This window comes from Montipora foliosa, chromosome 1 (genome assembly GCF_036669935.1).
Source record: "Montipora foliosa isolate CH-2021 chromosome 1, ASM3666993v2, whole genome shotgun sequence".
Lineage (NCBI taxonomy): Eukaryota > Metazoa > Cnidaria > Anthozoa > Scleractinia > Acroporidae > Montipora > Montipora foliosa.
The window spans coordinates 24,374,804-24,400,402 of NC_090869.1; the positions used below are offsets into that span (position 1 = coordinate 24,374,804).

The 25,599-nt window shown below is 40.0% G+C and overlaps 2 protein-coding genes across 3 annotated transcripts in view; both read left to right on the plus strand.

The window, feature by feature from the left end:
- The window catches only part of LOC137994370 (differentially expressed in FDCP 8-like), a 31,597-nt gene extending 8,978 nt beyond the window's left edge, over positions 1-22,619 (plus strand). Inside the window, exons 3-17 of one of the 2 annotated variants that reach the window (XM_068839949.1) lie at positions 540-629; positions 2,011-2,124; positions 5,985-6,083; positions 7,182-7,249; positions 9,848-11,085; positions 13,299-13,448; positions 14,764-14,905; positions 16,101-16,165; positions 16,711-16,810; positions 17,484-17,611; positions 18,524-18,637; positions 19,490-19,570; positions 19,968-20,108; positions 20,838-20,947; positions 21,887-22,619. In XM_068839949.1, coding sequence (XP_068696050.1) covers positions 540-629; positions 2,011-2,124; positions 5,985-6,083; positions 7,182-7,249; positions 9,848-11,085; positions 13,299-13,448; positions 14,764-14,905; positions 16,101-16,165; positions 16,711-16,810; positions 17,484-17,611; positions 18,524-18,637; positions 19,490-19,570; positions 19,968-20,108; positions 20,838-20,947; positions 21,887-21,953 — 2,707 coding nt within the window. In that variant the 3' untranslated portion in view covers positions 21,954-22,619. Of the gene's footprint in view, positions 1-539; positions 630-2,010; positions 2,125-5,984; positions 6,084-6,537; positions 6,557-7,181; positions 7,250-9,847; positions 11,086-13,298; positions 13,449-14,763; positions 14,906-16,100; positions 16,166-16,710; positions 16,811-17,483; positions 17,612-18,523; positions 18,638-19,489; positions 19,571-19,967; positions 20,109-20,837; positions 20,948-21,886 lie in introns of those variants that run through there. The other variant, XM_068839955.1, reaches the window with a different exon arrangement.
- Positions 22,620-24,164: 1,545 nt separating this feature from the next.
- LOC138011589 (beta-1,3-galactosyltransferase 5-like) lies at positions 24,165-25,325 on the plus strand. Its single transcript, XM_068858669.1, has one exon. The coding sequence runs from the start codon at positions 24,261-24,263 to the stop codon at positions 25,323-25,325; it is 1,065 nt and encodes a 354-aa protein (XP_068714770.1). The 5' UTR covers positions 24,165-24,260.
- The last annotated feature ends 274 nt before the right edge of the window (positions 25,326-25,599 follow it).

The following is a 25,599-nucleotide window of genomic DNA, read 5'->3' on the forward strand; positions in this document are numbered from 1 at the left end:
GAAACAAGTCACAAATTTGCGACTTCTTCAGATATTTTAGTCGCAAAGGGAAAAAATTCAGTCGCAATGTCGAGCCCTGTCTTCTTTAACTTGTAACACTTTATAACCTGTTGTTAAATTTCTCTCTTTCTTCCCTCAGTCAATTCTTTAGTGTTGTATTTATCTAATCTTTTTTACTAGTAAAATGAAAAAGTAAAGTCTGTTTACGAGCCAAGTGGCCCATCAGAGCCGAAGCTTATCTTGGTTTCTGTGGCATGAAGCGACTAGGAGTATTTTTTACTCCCCCCTGGATGGGATGCCAGTCCATCGCAGGGTTACCCCCAGCATTTTGCCGGTACCCATTTATACACCTGGGTGGAGAGAGACACCGTGGGAGTAAAGTGTCTTGCCCAAGAACACAACACAATGTCCCCAGTCAGGACCTGAACCCGGACCACTTGATCCAGAGTTGAGCATGCTAACCATGAGGCCACCGCACCTACCTCTTTTTTAATAGTATACATGTCTCCATAAATGGCTGAAAGAAGTATTTTTATTAGGTTGCTTAGCTGGGCTTCAAGCAATCAAGTGTCATTTTGGTCTCTGGCAACAAAAATTACTTGTAAAAAAGACATTGAGGACATTCTCAGGTACAGTTATAACAAATTCATTGACTAATGTACAGGGTGCAGATTATAAAAATTAAAATACCATGATATTGTTTTGGTATTAGCAAGTCTGGCTTGACTGCTGACGAATGGTGGACATCCATCAGATTGACAAAAGCCATGGATCAAGTCTATTGGCCTTCCATTGATGTCTTTTTCCTGCCAGCTTGGAAAGATAAAGCCATTAGGCAGCTTTTAAAAGCAAGGGCAATGAGGATGGCTTTGAGAACATTATCTCAAAATAATACTTTCCATCATTGTCATACTGTAGTTTTATTCAGCATGGACTGGTCCGTGAATAAAATTTGAATTAAGGGTATGGGTGTTTGGAGAGCAAATTGAGAATTTATCATCAGGTTTTAGTGTCCTTCATGTAACCTCAATTTTGGTCATTTTATTTGGAGGAGATGGACTTAGAAATTTTTTCGTACCTTTTCATGTAAAACACATCTGAAGTGTGTGGAACCCAAGGTTGTTTTTGCTTAGAAAAACTATTACAGTGTATTGTCATCCTTGCTTAAACGTCCTTCAAATTATTGTTGTGGTTAAGCCTTCATTAAAGAAAAATGAGGTGTCCGTGAAAAAAAAAAAAAGAAAACAAAGAAAAGCGATTTTAGCAGTTTAAAAATTGATTTTTCTGAATTTTTTTTTTCGGGAAAATATATTTCACAGCCCATCAATTCAAGATTTGCAAAGACAAACATTTGAGCAAGACGCCCAAATTTACCTTTACTGAGACCTTAAATAGACTTAAAGATTGTTCATGTTGCTCTAACTTCCTGTTTGTTTGCGAAGACTTTTACGTGTACCAAGTACCGATGTTACTGTACTTTTGATCTAATGTCGCGAATGTGATAATTATATATTGTTGTTAAGTACATTGATAATAATTTGTTACAGGCATATTAAATACAGGATTAATAAAATTATTGCTAAAGCCTTATGTCACGCACCTAAACTGTGTATGCAGTCTTCGGCTGTTTTGATGTAAAAGCATTACAATTATAGCAACAAGTACACTGTATTATTAAATTCTAAAATAATAATGTTACTCAGCAAGACAACTAATATGACATCTAAAATAATGTACATTAAATAAATTATCACATTGCCAATGAAAAAAAAAGTGCACTTTCTAAAAATTTGATTTCTGTGTTTTTTGGTACTTGTTAGTCCAAGCAATTTGTTTACTTCTCTTTTTCCTTATTATTGGACAGCTTCAGTTGTGCTGTTTTTTTCCACCAGCTCCCACCTGTCCAGAGTCTTATAATTTTTCCATTGTGATTTGAAATTGCTTGTCACAATGTGCAAGCTTGTCTCTATTCCTTTTCTGAAACACTGTCTTGTTACTTTTTTCATCAAGGTTGCGATTGAAAACTGACGAAGAGAAATGTATGGCATGGATAAGACAAGGCCTGAAAGAAAACACGCTTGGTAGCTACCTCAATGTCATTACACAAGATGAAAAGCTTTTAAGGTATCAACTGTATGTACACCTGTACAGACTGCAGTCTGTAATCATTAATCTGTAGTTGGCTTTCCTGTTTACCTCAAGAAGAGAGAAAAAGGGAATTTTTAGTGCACGTTTGGTTTACGTTTTTGAATGATGTATTGCAAATTGTGAGATGAAAAACTCACAAAAACTGGAGGTAAAGGCTTAGTGAAGAGACTGTCAAGTTATGGCTCATTTTCTCATCCCCTTGTCCTAAGCATACATGTAGATTGCAGTATGCAGTGTTCATCTCACTCCCTGGATTCATTTGCCATAAATAATTGGCTACCATTTTACTAAAAGACTTTAATGAAACAGTGGCTATGTCATACAAAGTCATTTACATTGAAGACAAATTGCCAAGCTCCCAGGATCATTTAATACATTTTTAAAGGAGCCAATGATCTTCACAGAGTAATAACTTGCATATTTAAAGTGTGAATGTTGGTATGTCAATGAAGTCTCAAGAAACCATTTCCTTATGTTACGAGAATGCTGAATTGACCCATTGACACGTGGGAGTGAGACTTAATAAAAAGATTTTACTCTGTGTGATGCTGGGTTATAGGGCCAGGAAATTAATAAATACTTGTCAACTGGGGGCATCCTAGGGTGTTTGAGGTGTCAATAAGTTAATGCATTTATAAATTGTTATCCCTCTTAAGGTAACAAAAAAGGGATTTGGAAAAAACAGTGTGCCACTGTTGTTCTTAACCCTTTCACCCCTGAGGGGCTCCCCATTGGCGAGTAAAATCGTCTGGCGTTAGGCAGAGTAAAATCTATAAGTGTCACTCTTAGGAGGGTAAGGGTTAAACATACACAAACTTATGAGTGTGTTTGTTTTGAAGTTCTTAAATTAATTATAATTAACTTCTGGTTAAAATGTCATGGGTATTCCTGTGGAAGGTTTGTCCACTTTCTTGTAAAATTAAAAATGAACAAGCAAAAGTACAACATTCTGTACAATTTATAGTTTACACACATTTTCTTTGCTTCTTTGCTATGCTTAATAACATTGCACTCAGTTCCGAAATTGTGACCAGCTGGTCTCCAATGCAACTGAAAGTTTAGCCTTGGTGACTGGAATTTTCAGGCAAGTGGCCAGCTGGCGACTTTCAACCTCACGTCCAACTAATCCAGTGATTGAAAAGTAATTTATTTTCAAATTGAAAAAAATTCATGCGCTGTTGTAGCTCAAAAATGAAAAAAACGATTCCCTTTAAATTACCCACTTGATACTTCTCTTCCACGCAATGTAATCAAACAACAACAACCGCCATATTTTTCTGTGATATCATGCCCCATACATGAAGTACTTACCTACCGACAAGGTTTATTATTATATACGTCAGACTCACTATGAAAAATCTGATTGGTCGAGAGAATTCAATCAATTCACAATAGCTTGTGAACTTGACATGATAAATGTAATATCTCCTGCAGATGTTACATTTATCATGTCAAGTTCAACATCTGCCTGGTTACTAAGCCCCTTGGAGTGTTCTCCTCAGAAACAAAATGGCTGAACGCTTCGCTTCTGTTTGAGGATGAATTATGTGAAAAATGTATAATAAAACAATTATTGAATTCGGTTTTCGCATGATAATTTATTATGAATTATCAAAACCTTGTGTCTGTGTTATCTGCCTCAGCCTTCGCCTTCGGCAGATAACACAGACCTCGGTTTTGATAATTCATGATATTGTGCTCAACCTCATCCAATAATTGTTTATTGTCTGCTGGCAAGCTGCACAAGTTTTTTAAATATGAGTTTTTGCAGTCAGTGGATAAAGAACGAGCGAGCAAAGAAATTTATGAAAAAAGTATATAGTGGACATCCAAATCGGAAGCAGTTAATTTAGCAATGTTGAGGGAAGATAACGTGAGTACAGCATTGATACCTGAAACGATATTTTGCGAAGGGCAATGTTTTGTAGACTGTCACTAACATAATGAGCAAACGACTTGAGAAATTACTCTTTCGCATCAGCATGGGTGATTTTTATACAGCACAAGACAACTGAGAACATTCATTAACACTTAAGTCTTTTATTAGCATTTCACTTTCAGTTGGGAGATTTCAGACATTTTCTGGTAGCTTCTGTCTTTTTCGATGACAAGTAAAATAATGATGTTGAAATTCTTTGATGTATGCAATACCCATTGTCATTTGAATGCATTAGTATAATTGTGCTTTTCATACAGTATTGAAAAATGAGAAAAAAACGTATTTTGATGCTACTAATACCGGTACTTTGTTCATAATTACAATGACTACAACAGATTCATTATTAGCCTTGGCCAATTACTTAATTATGTACCATTCAGTATTAATGATAAACAGGGTGCACAGCTAGTAATTCATGCTATCCTTCCTTTATACTGGCTAAGAACATGCTGAACAAAACGGGTGTCCAATTTTCAAACTTAGACACATTTCAATGGAAACACATTGAAAAGTTCAAGGGCAAGTCCTTGACCCTTTTTCAATAATTTGTGAGTAGTAAATATCAATGCTTTAAGTGCTGCTTAGAAATGTATTTTGGAAATTCGACATGGTTTCTGTCTATGGTCAGAAGCAAAAAAATGATAAACACTTTTTGGCAATCAGATTTTTGCATCTAGCAGCTGAAAAATGTTTTTTAGTCGCCAACTGGCGCCTGCACCAAAAATTTAATTTCAGACCCTGATTGGTTATGTACAGTATAGCATTTTTATCCTTCTAATCACTTTAACTAAAAGGCTAAGGGTTGAAATGTTTATTTTTAATCCAAGTCCTTCACCTTTTATGTTGACGAAAACATGCCTTCAAAGTACTTTTTATGTTAACTTAATTTTTATCTGTAAGTTTGCATGTATTACTATTAATGTTGCATTATTTTCTTTTTGAAAAATATAGTTTTTTAATTGATTATAAATAATTAAATTTAAAATTTTCAGTTTAATTTCAATCATATATTTGTTTTATTCTACCTATTTTGTAATTATACATGTATTGTATATACTCACTGTTATTTTAATGTAATAATTTATGTTCATGTTCATGTATTTGGTCTCTTTATAGCTGAGTTGTCTCAACCCCTATTATTATAATTGTAATCTTTTACTATTAATTGAATTCCTTCCCGTCTCAATTAGCTAGGCTATTTTGTGGGTAAGGATCAATGGAAAATGTACGAAAGGTGACAATTGAATTAAAGAATAAAGAGAATTTGCAAATACAGTAAACCGTTTAGTTCCAAAGTTGAGTTTTGACATTGTATTTCAATACTTGATTGATGTTTGACTAATAATAGCAAACGTTAGCACATTAAAGTAGTTGTTACAAAAAAAATTAATGTGGCCTTGTATGTTAAAAATTCTGAACTTGGTACAAATTAGACAGTGCTAAATTAGAATGACTGAATAAGGCCTTAAGGGAATTTGACACCAAGGAAACACTTTTTCACAGTGAAAAAATGTTGTCAAGTCATGATTCACTTTCGTTAAACCTGACAGTTTGACAAAGTAAATGACATGTTTTGCTCATGTTTCTTGGTAATTGTGATTTTTTATACACATTTTAGGATGTCAAAAGAAAACTTTCAATTTTAATACCCTTAAGAACAACATATTCCTCCTATCTAGAATGTGCCTAATGATTATTTTACATTGATCACAGTTTCATGCTGACCCCAAGTAATCAGGAATTGGCCCAAAACTATAGCTAAATAAATAGAGAGGTGTTGGCAATTAAATTTACCCCATTTTATTTTCTTTTGCATATTTTTTTGTTTTGCTTTCTTGCATAAAATATCAAAAATTAAATTTTTATTAATTTTGGCTTGCTGTTTTATATCTCATAGAGAATTCTACCAACCACACGCATTTCTTTGGGACAAAGAGAAGGCAGAAAAAACAAAAAACTTGATTATTTATGGCATATCTCACTTGGACTTTGACATGTAAGTCTCTTGCAGTCTTGAACGTATAGGAAAGTGTTCTGAATGTTGTGCGTGCGTCTCTTCACATCCAAACAGACATTTTACTGAAAGTGTTAGACAAAAGCTTTTGAAAGATTGTGTTCTTGCTTGGAAACCTTAATCTGTTGTATGTTGCTCAACATTTAAGCGATAATTTCAGCTGGGAGTTGTAAATGAGCATTGCATGTTGGTGGTTCTTTTAAATTTAGAATCAGACATATTAAATTTCTCTGTGCTTGTGTTGTGTTTCACTTTCACATAATATAAAGTGAGTGCAAGCAGAAGGGCAAGCTAAAAGCTAAAAAAAAGCAAAAATTTGATCCTTGCACTTTTTGCTTAATATTCTTGCATCAAGGCCACTTTCATGGTGAAATAAGAGCTGTTATGTGCACGCTTGCACTTTTTGCTTGCATTGTCAGTGAAAAGGAGGCTTTAGGATGAGCGGCAAGTTACATGTAAGTTTCCTTCGTTGTTTTTTTTCCTAAATCATGGAGTCTTGGGATTAATTTCTTGCCAACTCACTACCTGAAAGGGAGCTACAGTACCTATGTGTACACTGTTATTTTGTCAGGAAAATACTTGACTGGTGACTTCAGGGAGGAGTCTCAACCTCAGAGTGTGAAACCCTTCGGGTGGCTCCATCTTTCTTGTTTTACAAAGTCAGGTGGCAAGAGAAGTTGTCTTTTTAACAATATTCATGAGCATGTGTTGAATGAATATGAGATGGTAAATAGCCAACAAGGCACCCATTGGCTTTAAGCAATCTCATATCCAGCCATAAATTGCGAATGGAATAACAATTATTGTTTTATTGAATTTCATTTAACTATATACAAGATTGTAAATTTTGTAATATACAGCTGTAAGTTTGTTTCAACCACGTGCAGGATAATGAGCTAGATATAAAAAATCGTCCAACCCATTCCTTCTTCCTCCGTCACTTTTCATATCCGTACAAACGTCGTTTAACTTGACGTGGGAATTATGGAAGGATTTCGAGCTTCAACTTATTCTTTAAAAAGCAATGGAGGCTCCCAGGAAGATGATCCGCCATGTGCTCTCTTTTTTGCTCTTTTTCAGATCTTTGACAAGCAGTTCCAAGCGACCTGTGGAAGGTGACTCCACAGCTCCACTCATTTCTTACTCGGGTAAACTAAAACAGTTCTCGACCTTTCTTTTGACACATTTACATTAATATCAGGGGCGCTTTTCATTCAGTCAGTTAGTACTGTTTTTTGAAATTTCGTACGGGAATTTTTGTTGGAATGGAAAGCGATTTAGATCTTAGTGGCTCAGTTAATTGAGCATCGGGCTGTCATGCGGGAGGTTGCGGTTTCGATCCCCGGCCGGATCAACACTCAGGATCTTAAAATAACTTAAGGAGAAAGTGCTGTTTTGGTAATTTCATCTGAAAATGGTTAGACGTTTAGGATGGTGCGTACTATTAGGGAGTTTAAGAAACCACGACGGCTACGGCGACGAAAACGTCACTTCAAAATATAAGTTTGAGCTATTCTTAGTACTTCATGATTATTCCATCTTGTTTATATTCTTCAATATGAGCGAAGTGTCCTATAACTGTATACAAAAATTTGGTTTTATCAACGGAGTTGATAATGTAAATTGGCCACCGTACAGAGATTCTAAAAGCTGACGTTTCGAGCGTTAGCCCGAGCGTTAGCCCGAAAATCTCTGTACGGTGGCCAATTTACATTATCAACTCCGTTGATAAAACCAAATTTTTGTATACTACTTCCCCACCGACGCAGCACCACAGTTTCTTTAGAAACTACCCCTTCATTCATTTGTCCTATAACTGGATTGGTAAGGACGGATTTGAAGTAAAGAGGGAGACTCAAAGATTCACTGTAGTTTGTCCACGTTGTAATTGGTCATTTCACGTAGTAGTTTTGACGAGTACAGGGGGAATTGTTCAAAAATGCGTGCCGCACGTGCAGCACGATCATTTTGGTTCTTTTAACCAATAATATTACTGCTTTTTGGCGCTGTCGTTGCCGTACCCGTCGTCGTTTCTTTAACTCCCTATTGTTATTGCGCATACGTTCTGCGCATGTCGAGGTACTCGGGTTTCCTATCCGTGATGCTTAAAAAAGCCTAGTTTTCAAAAGTCGGGAAAATCCGAGACGATCGGGGATTTCGCAGTTTCCCGACCATCCCAGATTTTGCCGACTAATGAAAATCACAAATCGTAGACATCCCGATAATCTGGGATGGTCGGGGACGAATCGGGAAAATAGAAAGCGTTTCTATTTTCCCGACGTGTCCCAGATATTTGCGTTCGTCGGCGATCATTCCCGACGTATGAAATTTTGTACTCAAATTTGTACTTCGGGGACGTCGGCGGCGGTTTTTAGCTCGTTACCAATCCTCTAAATTGCATGTTTCAATTTTTGGCGCACTTTCCATTTTCCGCCAAAGTCACTATCGGGAGAATCTAGAACAAGCGTCTGGCGGTTTTCCGATATGTCGGCAAAATCTGGGACTATCGGAAAACTGCGAAATCCCAGATCGTCTGGGGTTTTCCTGATATATGAAAACTAGGCTATAGTGACTTTGGCGGAAAATGGAAAGTGCGCCAAAAATTGAAACATGCTAAATCTACGCTTTCAGCATTCTCAAATGACGATGGATTTAAATTATCAATTAACCTTCTTACCGAATCTTCGTCTTCCGGGCGCAAAATTCACGGTAACCGGCAAGAAGCATACGGTGTTCAAGTGCGCCCACGATCCCATGAAGCCTCTGAAACAATATGGCACCTAGTAATCGCGGTGATCGAAGTATCGAAGTACATTGGTGCTATTAATTAACAATGTGAAAAACCGATTTTCTTGTAGTATTTATACATTATTGTAATGGGGAAAGAAAGGTAAGTCGTGTTCTAGCTACCAGTTCCGAACGATTTTATCATATAAAGATTCAAATACAACAGTTGTCTGCTGTTTATCTTGGGTTCTCAGACAAAATGTGATTCGCCAGCTGGCGACCAGTGCTGAAAATCTAGTCGCCAGCCCTCAATTTATGGTCGCATTGACGACCAGTGAGTAGCAATTTCAAGCCCTGGAGTATATAAATAGAGTTACCTTGGCCAATTTACAGCGCAGACCATTGAAACTTGGTAGTCTAATAGTTCTACAGGAAACACACCTATGGCTATAAAAAAATTTCTGTTCCCATGGCAATTCGCTCTTTTCCAGTCCCCACCCACTTGATTTCAGTATGTTAGTGATTTTCAGCTTGAAAAATGATAAGCAAGGCCACAAAGTCGTCCTAACATATTTATATGCTTGCTGGATCATGTATATGAAGTGCTGTTAGCAAATATCAAAATAATGGAACGCCAAAGGTGGCCAGAAAAGCTCATAATATGGGGGAGGTCTGGAACCCAGTATGATGCCATGGTAACAGAACTGTTAAGCTCATATTGTGGAGAATATTTAGTAGAATCTTACTGCAAAAAATCAAAAATTTCTGATACAAATTTGCTGAGATATCTCTTTCATCATATTTGAACAAGATTTGGTTGAGTGTATGACGCCATCACTAGGCTAATTTGCATATTTTAAAAACTCGAATATCTCTGGAACGAAAAGAGATACTTGAAAAAAGTAAACAGCATTTTTCTTCTCACGCAGACTACTTGTTTATGTTTCAAAATGGCTTAGATAGGAAAGATGCGATTTTCGTCATAGTACCACTTTAAAACTATTCTGTTTTCTTTTTAGTTGGTATGTTGTCTCATCTTCCCAAAAGAGAAAACCTTGTGAATGGTTGTGGATCAAAATCAAGTAGCTGGAATGGAAACGAACATTATATACAAAATGGGGATAATGGGAATGAACGAACTGCGAGGAAAAAGCCTAAGAAAAAAAAGAAGGCAGAAGTAGTAATGATTGCGGAAAGCGTGGATTTTAATGAAACTGGTACCATGGCTAACAAGGATAAAAAAACTCAGAGAGATTTGGACTCGGAATGTTCTGACGAGGGCGTTGCTTCCTTGAATGAGGTGGGCGATGCAAGTTCTACACAAATGAAAGGTAACTTGGCTTTGGAAAGTGCTTCGAGTACAGAAGGCGATAATATCCCTTTGACAATGGAATTACCAATGACTGAAACAGCACTTCAGCAGATTATTAGCAACAAACGGCAACAGACCTCGCCTTCAGATGCTGTTGCTGGATCTGACCATGCTGTACAAAGGGGTTTCCTGTCTGGACAAGAAAGGGAGAACATCGGGTTTGCGGCACGTGATGAAAGCCATATTGAAAGCACCGTTGATACAAATAACAAAAACAGTGATTCGAGAACAAGCAACTTTAGGGGAGTGACTGAAGGGGACGATAGACAGCAATTGTCAAAATATCGTGCAAATGGTTTTGAAGGTGCAGTTAGTATCACCCAACCAGACATTCAGAGACTTTCACTTTCAACAGATCATCCCCAAGGGGCCCAGGGGGATGAAACAAGCGGAGCGTCTGATGAGGTGCTAGAAGAAAAAACTATTGCTACTGGTGCTGCTAATGTCTCTGAATTTCCAGAGTATCATGCTGAATTGGCAGCTTTTGAATGTGGTACCCCCAAACTAGTGGACAGAATATCGGAAATTGAACGTTTTGGTGAAACTAATGAAAGTTACGAGGGAAAAGACTTAAATATTGTACCTGGAATTCACAAAAGTTACGACACATGTTCGAGGAGCAGTTCGGGGAGCTTTAATGGATCAGGCTCATTCCAGTCGAGCTCGCAAAGAAGTAGCAGGCACAACACGCTGGAAATAAACGACAGAAGTTCTCAATTCGAAGGTTGTGTGCCTCCCAGTTCTTGGTCGGGGATTTCAAATCGTAAAATTTCCAGTGGGGGCGATTCTACGATAGGTTCCCCCGGTAGCGAAAGTCAGTTTAGTGATTACGAGATTTTTGACGAGTTGCTTGGATTAGAAGAGGATCACTTTTCTCCACCTGAGGTAAGGGGGAATCGATTTAGCAGTCTGAAATCAGACATTTAACTTATGAATTTTGTAGCATTTACTGAAGGGAAAGGCGAATAAGGACGATTTCAAACAGCCCTCCACACACGTTCGGAAACGTCTTATCACAGTGGCAGTGGAAATGAAATGGACATTCAAAAGGCCACTCACTTGAATGTATGTTATGGGTAAGAGGTGGACCTGGTATGCATGACAGTAAAATCGTCAGTCTGTACCCGTCGTGTTTGTGGTGGACCAACGAAGGGTCACGTGATGCTTTTCTCCTGCTCTTCCTCTGGTTCTCACCTCCCGACATGACAATTCATTTCAAACAAATAAATACTTGCCGGTACCCTGATTCTCTTCACAGCAAACTCTGCAAACAGAGTATTCGAAAGAAACAAACAACAACAACAACAACAAAAACGTTAGTACAGTGTAAATTCAAGTTAAAGTATCCTCGGAAACCAAGGCGCAAATGGCAGAGGCGAGAGGAAACTTGTAATGGGGAGAGCTTAACAAAAAGAACTTCATAAAATGCTCTCTTATATTCACACTTAAGAGCTTGGGCTCTGCTCACAGCTTGGCTGTTTCCAAACGCGAAAGAGGGCTCAATAGGCCAGTCCGAGTTCATGTCTGCCTCCTCTTCAAATCGAGTCAAAGTGCGAAGATTTTCTTATGAAAATTAGTTTTCATTCATAGAGCGAGTTTCAATTGAGTGTCGTAAAGCCAAAACCAAAGTAATTACTTTGGCCAATCAAAAAGGACGGAGACAATCCAGTAAACTAATCAAAACTCGAAGTAATTACACGTAGCCGACACAAAGCGCGGGAAAATGTGCACGCGCGAGCCACGATTGGTTTTGGTTTCACTTCTGATTGGTTGCAAAAGTGGCGCGAGAACTTTCAACCAATTACCATTGAAGTAATGCAAGTGAAGTAATCACTTCACCATCAGTGAAGTAATGCAAGACCAAAGCAATTCGCTAACTACTGTCGACACTCAATTGAAAACCACTCTATTTAGATTGGAAGTAATTACCATCACAAAAACTTGGCACTTAGACTCACTTTGAAGAGGAGACAGACATGAACTCTGAAATGGCCTATTTGCTTTATTACCACTAAAAATAAATTTGATGCATGGCATCAGTAAGGTTCTTAGAAAGATGGGTAGTGTTTCTCTCAAGAGTTATGAAAGTAATCGAAATGGTCAGCAAATTGGCTTAAATGTTAAAAATCGGTTGGGATATATTAGCTGCAAAGTGAGGCTTACCGCTGAAACAAGAAACTGCCGGAAGTAGTCAGAATTGAAGCTTTAACTGCAGGTGAGTGAACAGACAAGTCTTTTTCAGAAATATAGATTTCGAATGGTGACTTGTCTTTGCGTTTATAGCAATTGCGTTCCAAGTTGGTTGGATGCTCTTTGCGGTGACTAGCTTTTGATCTTTCGGCTCAGTCAAAAACGTGAAGAAAAAGTATAACCCTGACTTTCCCAATTGTAAGTCTCCTGATCATGTGAACTGTCCTAAAGCTAATCCAGAGGTTGCACGACTTCATCATATTTCTAATTACTTTAAATATTTATGATAGTATTGTCTCCTAGTATTTTTTAAGTTGTAATGTGTTTTTAAAGCCAAACTTGTTATATTCTACAGGGCCCGGTTGTTCGAAAGCCGATTAACTTAATCCAGGATTAGCATAAACTTTGGTTAAATGTTTTCAACTTTTAAGTACATCTTTCTTTTGGTTATTTTTGGTTTTCAAGATTGACTTCCTCTAATGTAAAATTTTGCCAAATATCAGCGTTGTACAAGTATTTGGGAGTAGAGAAATAAACTCCTTGGTAATTTTTTAATCTGGGATTAGCGTTAATCGGCTTTCGAACAACCGGGCCCAGATCACTTTCATAAATGGCGATCATCTTTACATTCTATTGTATTTTTGTTAAATAGACCTACTGGCCTCATTTTGAAACAGATGCTCTAATTTGCTCGTTGTAGCGAGGTCAGAAAGGCTTTTTAGCATTAATACAAAATAATATTTAATTTGGCTGCCTTTATGAAAGAGGTCTATATTGTAAATTGTTGTGGTGTAATGTTGCCCAGAGCAGCCCCCAAAAGCTATGTTATCTTCAGCGATAATCGCTTCAATTCTTCGATATAGTGTGTGTAGGTGCTTGAAAATTCGCTTACTTCCACTTATTTTCAGTCATTCATGGGCGTGAGCACTTCAGAGGAGCTGCAACATGCAATAAATGCCTGTAAAGATCTCATAAACACAACACCTGAAGACTCTCAGGAGAAAAGGAAACTAATCTCTAAACTGATTCAACTCCGACTTAAACTTCAAGAAACACAGGTGTGACATGATAATGACTTGTGTACATCTTTCTTGATCTCTTTAAGAGCAGTGATCATTTTTGCTGTTTCAATCACCAGAAACGAGCAAATTGATCAACGTTACATCTGCTGTTGAGTGGCGCCGGAGGTTTGACGTGCACCTTGTTGCACACACGAACGATGTTGGCCAACATTTGGTTTGGTTCCATTGCGCCTAAAAACGCGTGAGGTCGCCCCATGCACATTAGGGAGCTTACGAAAGGACGAAGCCGACGGCAACGACGACGCTACAAAACAATAGGTTTAAGGCTGGTTTTCACTAGCGACGGAGTCGGAGTCGGAGTCGGTCGTAGTCGGAGTCGTAGTCGGAGTCGTAAGAGCGCTTATAACCTAGTGAAAATCAAAGATCGGAGTCGTAAGCGGAGTCATAAGCTCGACGGAATCGGAGTCGGAAGAATCGGAACGTTCCCATTTTCTTCCGACTCCGCTTATGACTCCGTCGCTTATGATCCAGTCAGTGAAAACCAGATTGTCAGAGTCGGAAGCAGAAGCGGAAGAACCAACCAATCACAATGCTTGGAATCGAAGATTGTGATTGGTTTATTCTTCCGTTTCTGCTTCCGACTCCGACGATACAGTTTTCACTGGATCATAAGCAGCGGAGTCATGAGCGGAATCGGTGTTCTGCTTCCGACTCCGACAGTTTGATTATCACTAGATCGTATCGCTCTGCGCTTCTGATTACGACTCCGACTCCGACTCCGTCGCTAGTGAACACCAGCCTTTTAGTGAGCAAAAACAATGGCTCTGCACGCCCTGCACGTGCGTTTTACATTTTGGGATATTTCTTTGCCGTCATCTCCTAAATGACGACGTGAAATGAACAAATTCAAGGTCCTGTGGAGGACGTTAGCACATGACGATGAATTTTCAGTTCTCTTTCTACGCTTCCAACTCACTCATACCAGTTTAATTCCTCGACAGTTACTACACGTTTTTAACGTGAAACGACATGAAATAGTTTCGTAGTGATATGAATAACGCGAACTCGTATTTTTAAATGCAGTCCTCGTAGCCGTCGTCGTCCTCGTTTCGTAAGCTCCCTACTAAGGCTTTTAAGACAACTTGGTGTGAAACTTGGCTTCGCCCTCATTTCATTTTCTTTGTGGACAAAATCTACTTTTAATTGCAACTCAATCAGAACCGGTCGCAGAACCTGTCGCCTTATTGGCTGGTCCCCACGGAAGCGGTTTTTTGTCCTTAAAACATCTTTGCGGAAAACACTGTTGCAAGGACCACTTTCTAATTTTCTTTGGTGTGAATGTCGTTTATAGGATTCCAAATCCGCTGGTGAATCAAGTGTGCAAAAGGTTCTCGGTCATACTTTTACGAAAGAGGAAGACCGTGGAAAAAAGATCAATTGCGATAGATGTGGAAAAGCGATCTGGATGTGGCAATCTCTTTTCACTTGCCTCGGTGAGTGTTGTTCTCTAGTCTACTTACAGTGCGTTTGAAAATATTGGCATATCATGTAAGTTCAATATATGATTTCATTTCATATATCATTTCGTTCAATATTGGCATAATAATTAAAAAGACAGGCGAGGATCAGTTAACACCTGCGGACCCAATTAGTACGTGGCTTTCATCATTGCTGGAGACCCCGGCCCCAAGCCAATTCTTTGTGATTTTAACGCCTGTTTAATTTTCGCTTTCGTTCCGTATGATGCGGCAGGACTTGCGCAGTGGCTAGAGAAGTAGCTTTCCACCAAATTGTCCCTCGCTTTTTGGCGGTCGGCGCCGTTCGTGGGCTGAGTTTTTTGGTTCTCTTTACCCTTATAGGTTTTCCTCCGGGCTCTTTAGTTTTCCAAAGCACTGGAAGTCAACTACTGATTCAATTTGATCTGATTTGTGAAGTCTCCCCAGCTGGTAGAGCACTTGTTCTTCCATCTATAAGCTCGTGACTTGCAATGAAAAGAGCAGTTGTAATTCACTCGGTTTTTTGGTTTAAAAGTCGATGAAATTCGCCTCTTTCACCCGGCGGTCATTTTGGAGTCCGTGGGGAATAAAGACTTTGTCTTTGCATTGTCTCTGCACGTCCAGCCTCACACTGAATGAGAGCTTAGAAGTGCAAAATCTTTTGTTTGGACATTGAGTGATATGGAAAGGAAAGAAAGGAAAGGAACTTTATTTAAGTGTCTAGTCGTTCTAGCGCTGAAGAACTAATTGGGGACACTGTAAATAGAAATTAACAATTAACACAAATCAAAGCAAATGTTGATTTTTGAGGAGAAGGGAAACCGGAGTACCCGGAGAAAACCTCTGCGTGCAGAGTAGAGAACCAACAAACTCAACCCACATATGACATATGACGCCGGATCTGGGAATCGAACCCGAGCCACATTGGTGGAAGGCGAGTGCTCTCACCACTGCGCCATCCCTACGCCATCCCTGGGTCTATAGGTTATCATAAAGACGTCTAAAAGTAGGTGCCATTGTTATTTTCGATTGCAGTCTTCAATTGCAAGGCTATTTTATGCGACACTTTCCCATGTAAGATCGTCCCCTATACATGCATGTGAGTTGCTGCAAATAATTTTGCTCCCGGCCAAAAGCTATTTTCGTTCACTCTTTAGTGCTCACGATTCCAATCCATCTGTTTCTCTTTTAGCTTGTAAATATCACAGTCACAAACATTGCTTGGAACTGATTCGAAGGGCCTGTGCCAGTCGCAAGGTGAGGGGAGCTTTTGTGGTCTTTTCATATGGTTAAATGCAATGTAACTAAGTTAACAACGAAGAGATGCTGGCATTGTGTGTGATTAGGTTGCAGTCAGCGGTCAAAGGATGTCTCTGTGTGGGGGCTCATGGCTGGGTTGCGGCGATTGCCAGCCATGAGAGCGTTTTACTGTCTACTGGCCGGCTGATCACAGTGCAGGCCCCTGGACATCCCGAGCACCCAGCGTCCGTACAGCTCGACGCACTCGTTAACCTACAGCACATGTATAAATGGGTTACCATCTAAAGAAACAATGTTGCTGTGTGTCGGTAAAACACGAAAATTTGGACGCAAATTGCAACCGCGAGAATATAAAGTAGCCCCTTGTCAGAGCAACACGTTTTTGCAAACAACTTTAATGTTGGGCACTTTCAATCTTGGGTTCCAAAAAGTGCCAACTTTTTTACAGGTGATTTTATTACGCAACGTTCTAGACTCTCCTGATTAACAACGATCCTGAACGTGAACTCTTCTACAAATGACGTTGCTTTAATAATTGACAGGTTTCAGTCAGCACATACAATCTGAGCATTTGTCCAGAGCCAGGATTGTCGTCGCAGCAGTACAAATGCGCTGAATGCAGGAAACAAATAGGATTAATACGTGAGTGTTAAAAAATGAAAGGTCCATTATCTTCCCTAGAGGTTGCCTTGTTTGTTCCGAATCAGGAAGTCTCATTTTTAAGTTGTCTCGACACTACCACATTTGTATTGCGAAGTTGCTTTTCATGTCCTGACATGCGAAATGGTTTTTTCCGGTTTCCATGGCTTGAAAACGTCTCATGCTTAAGCTCCCTATTCTTAGGTACGCGCGTGCGCACTAATAGGTATCAACGACGTATCCATGTCCGTAATCATAGTAACAACTGTTGGCCGAATACCAGACCAGTTGTGGAGCCTTGTCGGATGAAATGTTGATGATGTGTTGAAACCGTTCGGCCACCCCAGCAGTCAACGTCGTTCAACATCGTTTAACATCGTTTAACATTGTTCAACAAAAACCTCTCAGTGCAGAGTAGAGGACCAACAAATTCAACCCACATATGACGCCGAATCTGGGAATTGAAGCCACATTGGGGTTAGGCGAGTGTTCTCCGTCACCATTGCGCTATCCCTGCACCCCCAACCACCCGGCCTGATGAATTTAATACCTTCAATAGATTTGAAACGCAGTTTTGATTAGCTCAAGTTTGTTTAAATAATCGACCCTATATTTGCAACTAGATTTTAACATGACTGCAGAGGACCGATATTTATGTCCTTTATCCTTGCTCTAGGGGGTGAGCGTTCAGAGGCGCGCTTGTGCGATTATTCTGGTCAGTATTTTTGTGAAGAATGCCACTGGAATGACTCTGTGGTAATTCCTGCCAGAGTCGTCCATAATTGGGATTTCAGTCTTTATAAGGTTAGTGTTGAGCGAGTGTCCACTGCTTGGTCTTTCCGGCAAAGAACTTACAACTGCATTCGGATTTACACCAACCCATAATTCAGTTCCTTGTTGGGGTTGTTCTTTGCATAGGCAATGGATATTCCGTTCAGCGAACAGCGTAACTTTTCATTGTTTTCATGTAAAGAACCCCAAAGCGTGCTGCATCATGGGTTGGTGAAAGCATGCTATTTTCTCCATCTCATCGAACACAGGACAAAATTACTGATTTGTCAAATGCAGCAAAACTGAAGCCATTGCAGGGTCTGATAAGTTGTTTCAGTTGCGACGTGCGAGCCTGGCCAATAAATTAGGTCGCTTTGCCTCAGTGTTAAATGCATGGTTTTGCTGCCTTTTCATCTTATTGTGAAAGCTCTGGTTTGATCTAAGCCTTCCAAGTTTATGTTATAAGCTACCTCTCTCATAGAACAGAACCCAGCAACGATGACGCGCGCGCACAAAATAAAACCATCAAAAACGGTGATAAAGAGCGTGCCGAATTGAAAACTACACGACTCTCGTGAACAATGAGTAATCTTGGAAGCGTTCTAGCTACAGAAATCTCAACCTCGCAAAGTTCCTGCTTCGGAGCGCTTAGCAACACTACAAAGCAAGCAAAACTGTCAAACAGCATAACTGGTTCTCTTTGTTTGGTTTTCTTTGGCTTGTAGTCGATCGTTCGATCGATCGATCAATCAATCAATCAATCAACAATTATTTAAGTGTGTAAGAACTATTTGAGATTTCTGTTAATTGGGTACACTGAAAGAAAGTGTAATTCAATGTTGGTACTAAAATTGAGGGAAAATATGCATGCCGTAAATGCCACCAGCACCTTAGCTCCTTAGCCCCTTAATCTAAAACAGTGTTTTTTTCTGTTTTGCTACGCAGGTTTCCAGACAATCTAAACAGTTACTAGCCCTTATGACTGACAGGCCTCTTCTAAAGATAGAAAAGCTAAATCCATCTTTGTTCAAGTTTGTCGTGGAACTAAGAGAAGTCAAGGTATGAGTGGCTCTAAGGTCGAGCATGAACTCATTTTTATGGGATTTCTTTGGGTCGCTCTTTTGAGCAGAAATAAAATGGCTTCATTCATGAAAAAGCCAACAAAAGCACGACTCCTTTCTTGATTCCTTTTTATTTGGTGAAGACAATATTGATTTTTGGTTGCCCGAGTTTGATTAAAGGGTGGGACCAAAAGAGCATTCAAATATTTGTTCATCTGCTCTGGAGCTAACATTGTTGAGGTTAGGGTGTGTTTTATCAAAGATAGTTGAGCTTGTGACAGGTTTGTCAGAAGGTTTTACGATACAGGCATTAGTAGGTTAAAATATGCCTACTATCAACGGAGTTGAGGAGCCAGCCAAAACAGCAGGCGAGATGGTTTCTATCGCCGGCAACCGTCACGAGTTCTAGAGAAAGATTGGTGCGTTTGCTTGTTACGCACTGCCCCAAGAAAACAACTTTGACAATAACAATAAGTTTTTCAGTCTGGTTTTCTCTTTACAAGATTGCGTTCGCGATACGTCGTTCCCGAGGTTGCACTGGAGCGAGCATGAAATTGAGGCTGAATGCAGGGGCCCCTTTCATGCAAATTAAATAGTTCGCTTACTTAGCCTCAATCGCGTGCTCGTGCAAGACCTACGCAGAGAGCGTGAGGGTCTTCCTGGGATCCCGACTTCTTTGCGTTGGTTAACCCATTGACCCCCCCCCCCCCCCCCCCCTCCATCCCCCCATTGACGAGTAAAATGCATCGAATGTGTCCCAACTAGGAGTCAATCGGTTAAGCAAACTTAAGGTGTCAAAATTGTTGTTCTATTGGTTTATCAATGATCATGTTTATTTGCCCCTCCGCAGCGACTCAGGGAAGAGATTCTCATCATGAAGAAGTACTTTGTTATATGCCGTCAGGCCTTAGAAAACAAGCTTTTACTCCAGGTATTTAGTTCTAACTTTTTCAAACTCTGGAAATAGCCGAGAGAATATATTGAGCCAGACTGTAGAGATGAATCACAGCATTCGGAGTTAATGGAAATAAAAAAATCGTTAAGTTTCACCAGGGCGGTTGGGGTCGCAAAAAGAGGAAGGCCCATTTATGGTGTGGTCTTTAGAGGCCAGTTATTTTAGGACCGTGAGTTCGGTTGTGAAATGGAACTAAGGAAGGCCACCCAGGGGTTATTATAAAGCGTCAACTTGATAACTTTCCCTTTGTTTTTGGTCGTCTTGTGGAAATTAATTGAAGCAAGTTCAAGTTTTTTTTATGTTGAGTCACTAAAGAATTTAACAATTTTGATAAAATTCAACATTTTATTAATTTTACCCATTTGATCTCCAGCTTAAGGACAGACAACACTTTGTGGACAGCTCCAACGTTTACTCTCTTCAAGATCTCATTGATGTGAACTCTGGTGTACTGTTACCTTTCCTGACAAAAATTCATTCTCTTTTCCTCACGCACATCAAATCCGATTGCCAGGTATAGAGATCTTTTAATTAAAATAAGTTACCTGTAACAAACTATATCCTTAACTGCAAGCTAGGGGCATCAGGTATGCAGGAGCTTTTACCATTCTTATGCCCTTTGGCTTTTACGTGCAAGAGTCTTCACCTTTTGTGAGTTATCCCTCCCTCTCGTTTCTGGGCTCTCTAGAAGTCCATAACCCAGAAGGGTCCATCTCTCTCGTTTGGCCTTGGCCCGTAGAGCGAGTTTCAATCGAGTCTCGTAAAACCAAAACCAAAGTAATTACTTTGGTCAATCAAAAAGGACGGGGACTATCCAGGGGGAAAGGGGTGGAGTTGCATCAGTGAAGAAATATCAATCCATTGGTCAGAGCGGGATTGGAACCCAACCGAAGCGCCCAAATCACTGGACCACGCAACGTCTTGCACTTATCTTTTTTAGCATCCTCTAAAGGCCCGGTTACACATGTGATTTTTGTCGCAGCAACTTGATGCAAATTTTGCCGCGCTCAAGTGTAAACCGACTAAACCGGGTGCGATTTCATAAACCGCAATTTGGGTGCAACTTTGAACAGACGGCGGTTCGCTACAGACTAGGCGGATACGCTTTGTTTTCAAAGCGTCAGCTCAAAGCGGCTATTTTTTGCGTTGACTCTGTCACGAATATAAGAGATTATTCTAAATTATGCTGCAACGGGTATCGGTCGAGCTTTTTCATGTTGGACGTTTTTCCTTTCTATTACAGCTTTGTCAAGCGAAGGGTTTCGTCTGCGAATTTTGTGGAAAGGACGAAGTAATTTTTGCCTTCGATCCTCACTCAACACAATGCAAGCAATGTAGAACAGTCTTTCACAAGTAAGCGAAATTTATTTTTCTTCTCCGTGTAATCTTGGGACCACCATGCACCGCGCACCGGTGGCTCAGTTGGTTGAGCACCGGGCTGTCACGCGGGAGGTCGCGAGTTCAACTCCGGCCGGACCAACACTCAGGGTCTTTAAATAACTGAGGAAAAAGTGCTGCCTTTGTAACTACATCTGCAAATGGTTAGACTTTCAAGTCTTCTCGGATAAGGACGATAAACCGGAGGTCCCGTCTCACAACCCTTCAATGTTAATAATCCTGTGGGACGTAAAAGAACCCACACACTTGTCGCTAAGAGTAGGGCACGTAGTTTCCGGTGTTGTGGTCTGTCTTCTGTTGTGTATCATGGTTGGGAGGGTAAAAAAGGGGCCACAGTAATTGGCGCAAGCTGTTGTGGCGCTCTGCCAGCTTGACTGGCAAAGTTAATAAAATAAAATAAAATAAAATGGACCCCAGAAATAATCTGTGCCTTCCTCTGACTTATGACTGCGGTGGTGTAGCAACCCTTGTAAGCTGAATATTATTTGTTATTGTTTGGTAGCAAACTTATCACATCATACTGTGCGGGAGTTTCAACATCTCCCGTTCGAGCCTTCGTTCTTTATGTTTTCGTTGGCTGTGTCATTCAGAGGTGTGAATACAAATACATAACTGTCCATTAGTCAACTAGGAACAAGGTAAAAATAAAGCAAAATAAATCTGCAGCCGTTTCAACCGAGTAAATAGTCAACAATAAGGATGGAACCCTTCCTGAAACACTACAGAGCTGATGGGTCCTGCCTCGGACCAACGAAAAGAACAGTATGGCGGCTCGGAGAGTTCTGTCCCTTCGATTGGGAAGTTCTGATTGTCCATGGCGCCCTGTGCATGATGTTTTTTGTCTTCACTTTAGTTTATCAGATTAATTGTCGCTTTTCTATGTCATTTTGGCAGAATTTGCTTCAAATCTGGAGTGTGTCCGAAGTGTGAGCGAAGACAAAAAAGATCGCAAACTAATTAGTCAGGAAGACCGTGGATTTAGTCCTCGGCATCTGCAGGACAGGAGTCTCAAGAAAACTGCCTCAAGATTTCAGCAGTGATTGAACATATAAGTGGTTAACTGGAAGTCTCGCAGTAGTCTCTCGCAAGTTTGTCATGATGAGGAAGCCCGGGTCTACCTTCGATGCGTTTCACCTTATTATGGGATTCACAGCTTGGACGCATGCACTATAGACATTTCAAGTGATTCTTGGAGAGACACGGCCTAGGTTGCGTAGCAGAGAGGCAGTTTACTTTATTTAAAGTTCAGTACAGTGAAGCCAAAAAAGTTAAACAAGAAAAGAAGACACTGACAAGACAATAGACTTGTCCAAAACAAATACTTCGGCTGTAGCTTCGGAATCTCAAGTTGCGTCCTTTTAAAACGACTTGACGTTCAAAAATAAGCTTTCTGAAATCGTAAGAAACAGTGATATCCCGGATAAATTCGAGAACTTTTTTTAAAAACATTTTTTTCATGACCTGTTCTGAAGAGTTTCACTCTTTGTATTTTTTTTTAATGAATGTGAAGTGAGTAACCTACAGTAGTCATCTGTGACTAGGTTGGATCTTGTTTTACATAGTTTTTTTACCAAATTGTATTAAAAGTTCTAGCTTGTTTTCACGAGCGACGCACGCGCAAACTGAAGCAATTGAAATATCTATTGTCTTGAATTTAGAACACTGTGTCCCAGAAGTCGTGGTAGCGAAGAGAATGGGGGGGGGGGGGGGGAGGGATGTCGTATTCTTGGACTGGACTTTAACCCAGAGGTTCTGCTTTGTAGGAATGGTTTCTTTTCCGCTTGGGATCAATATTTACGTTCCACATGGAACGTCGACTGTGATTAGGGCTGAGCTTTGATTTCACAATGTTTAACTTTGTAGTGTAGTTTTGTAACGGCTGACCTTTAGAACTGTTTAACGTTGTTTTATGAGATTGATTTTAAACGTTGACAAAGGGGTAGGGGAGGAAAGAATCATATTACCTATTGATAACAAATTTTCCTAGGTAGCGTGGTTCGGTGAAGCGCGAAGCAAGGGGCATTCCACAATCCCTATCGGAAGTTTAGTGTTCTGATTTAACGATAATAGAAAAATCAGAAGTAGACAAATGGTTTCCCCGGGTTGCTCATTCATTGTTTTGCGCAAACCCTTGGTGAATACCATGCCAGTCTAGAGACTTGCTACAATTTACGCAAGCTTTGAGGAACTCGGAATTGGTTGTTTGCACAAAAAGTACTAATCAACGACAAGTTTGATACCTCTGTGTTATTTGCTATTGATTACCCTTGCGTCGCTAGTAACAAACCAGCTGTAAAATCATTGTTCTACAAAAAGCGATTTTTAATTATTGAGCGTCGAAATTAATTATGCAATTGCTACTTTTATTGACTGCCTTGAAAATCTTCCTACAAACTTTTTTTCAACCTAACCTAACACACGCAAAGCGATAGCGTTCGGTTTCGCTTACCAGTTATTTGTCTCGAGCATTCTTTTAGTTCTTTCAATCAAATTGGCTGGAAAAGAAATGACAGTCCTTTAAAAGTACCCCATAAATAATAGATTTTTCCATTGTAATCGGCCCTGGCGGAAATGTGATTCAAAATTAATGTGCTACTCATTTGCATAAAACGTTTGTTTTATTCACTTGAAAGGTATTTCTGAAGCTCTCGTACACGACAAAAAGAGCAAAGAAATTGCACTACTACATTTAAAACGCACTCTTGGGGGCAGTAACGATTAGTTAAACTACAAGATACAAACCTTTTACAACACGATTAGGTTAAAAGTTTCTCAGTTAAACAAATGCTCAAAATAACGTCAAACTTGAGTTCCTGCATTTTTACGAAATAAACGCAATAGCATGGGTTTTGTATTCCTCAATTACTGTGTCCTCCGGGAATTTAACTTGCGTAAAAATGTTAAAAATAACGTCAAACTTGAGTTCCTGCATTTTTACGAAACAAACGCAATAGCAAGGGTTTTGTATTGCTCAATTACTGTGTCCTCCGGGAATTTAACTCACTTGCGTAAAATAGCACCTTTTATGTACTAAGACCGTCTTTTGTTGCGATACACAAATGGGCTGGTTGTCGTGGCGCTTGGCACAACTTGAAATAAATAGTTCACAGCGTTGTCTCACGTGCATGAACCATTCCGATTAGCAATGTAGAATGATCTTACTCTGCCTCGAGCAACTAATCACGACCTTTCTAAACGGAGAAGGAGGCCAGTAGTGTTTTTGATAGCAAATCGAAGAAATTAGACGTCCCTCCACAGAAGAGGCAACATGAAAGGAGTGTACCTAAGCGTATCGTATAAACGCTGGGTAAAGAGAGCTGTTACCTTCCTCTACGCAACTGTAGTGCTTATGATGATGGTCATTTTTGCTAGGGAATGGACCGAGTCAGGACAGACTTTTTCTTCCAGCTCTGCGCGATCACGACAGCTCCGATCAGTGCAAGTTTACACAAAAATTGAGGTGATACCACAGTCGACAGAAGATCGATCGAACAAACCATTCCTTGTCGAAGAATCTTCACTGGTAAATCAAGAGGTCTTCTATGAACACAAGAGCACTTTAACCACACGAACGCTATGTCAGCAGCATTATTTCCTTCTTATTTTAGTGGCTTCAGCTCCTGCTTATTTCGACAGGCGGAGAGCAATCCGTCAAACTTGGGGTTCCGATAGTTCACTAAACCCTCGCTGGAAGACAATCTTCATGCTTGGGCAAACACGCAATACTAACCATTCCAAACAGCTATTGCGGGAAGAGGCGTTTTACGGAGATTTGATCCGAGGCGATTACTTCGAGGACTACTGGAATCAAACTCTAAAGATAGAGATGGGATTCGAATGGGCAGCGAAATATTGCAATTTTACTTTCTTACTCAAAGCTGACGATGATGTGTTTGTAAACTCACAGTCGTTGCTTAGAGTATTGGAAGAACCTCAGACACCGAGAAAAAGTCTCTTCCTTGGACACTTGTACAAAAACCCTCGCGTTCTAAGAGGCGGAAAATGGCTCGTAACTGAAGAGGAATACAACGAAACGCACTACCCCGACTTCTGTGCTGGTCCGGGGTATGTTCTATCACGAGATGTGGTGATTTCTTTCGTGGATATATTCAACGCTATTCCCAAGTTCAAAATTGACGATGTGTATGTAGGAATGTTGGCTAAGGAGGCTGGTGTGATCCCTCTACACAATGCGGGATTCCAAACCCCGGCTTATACCTCAAAGAAATGTGTTTTACTGGCGAATACATTGGTGAGGCATGCAGCTGTAGGCGATTGTTTACTCGACCTTTTCGAAAAGGCCAGGCCAGCCTTACTTAGCAGGTCCAAATAATAATCTCTACCACTCAACGTCATTTGACCACCGTTAGCTGTATACGCATTGTCAGGGGACGAAGTTCGGTCAAACTTTAAATTACTCTTCGCCGAGGGATCGTCTTTTGGTTCCTATGAGGTGTGTGACACCATCAACATCTCGTTGTTACTAAAATAATGATTAATCGAATTTGTATGCCGTTGCAGTTATAATGACAGGTTGGGGGAGTCGCTTTGGAAAGAAATGTGAGGTGCAGATGTATATGACATCACGGCCATACGAATATGACGTC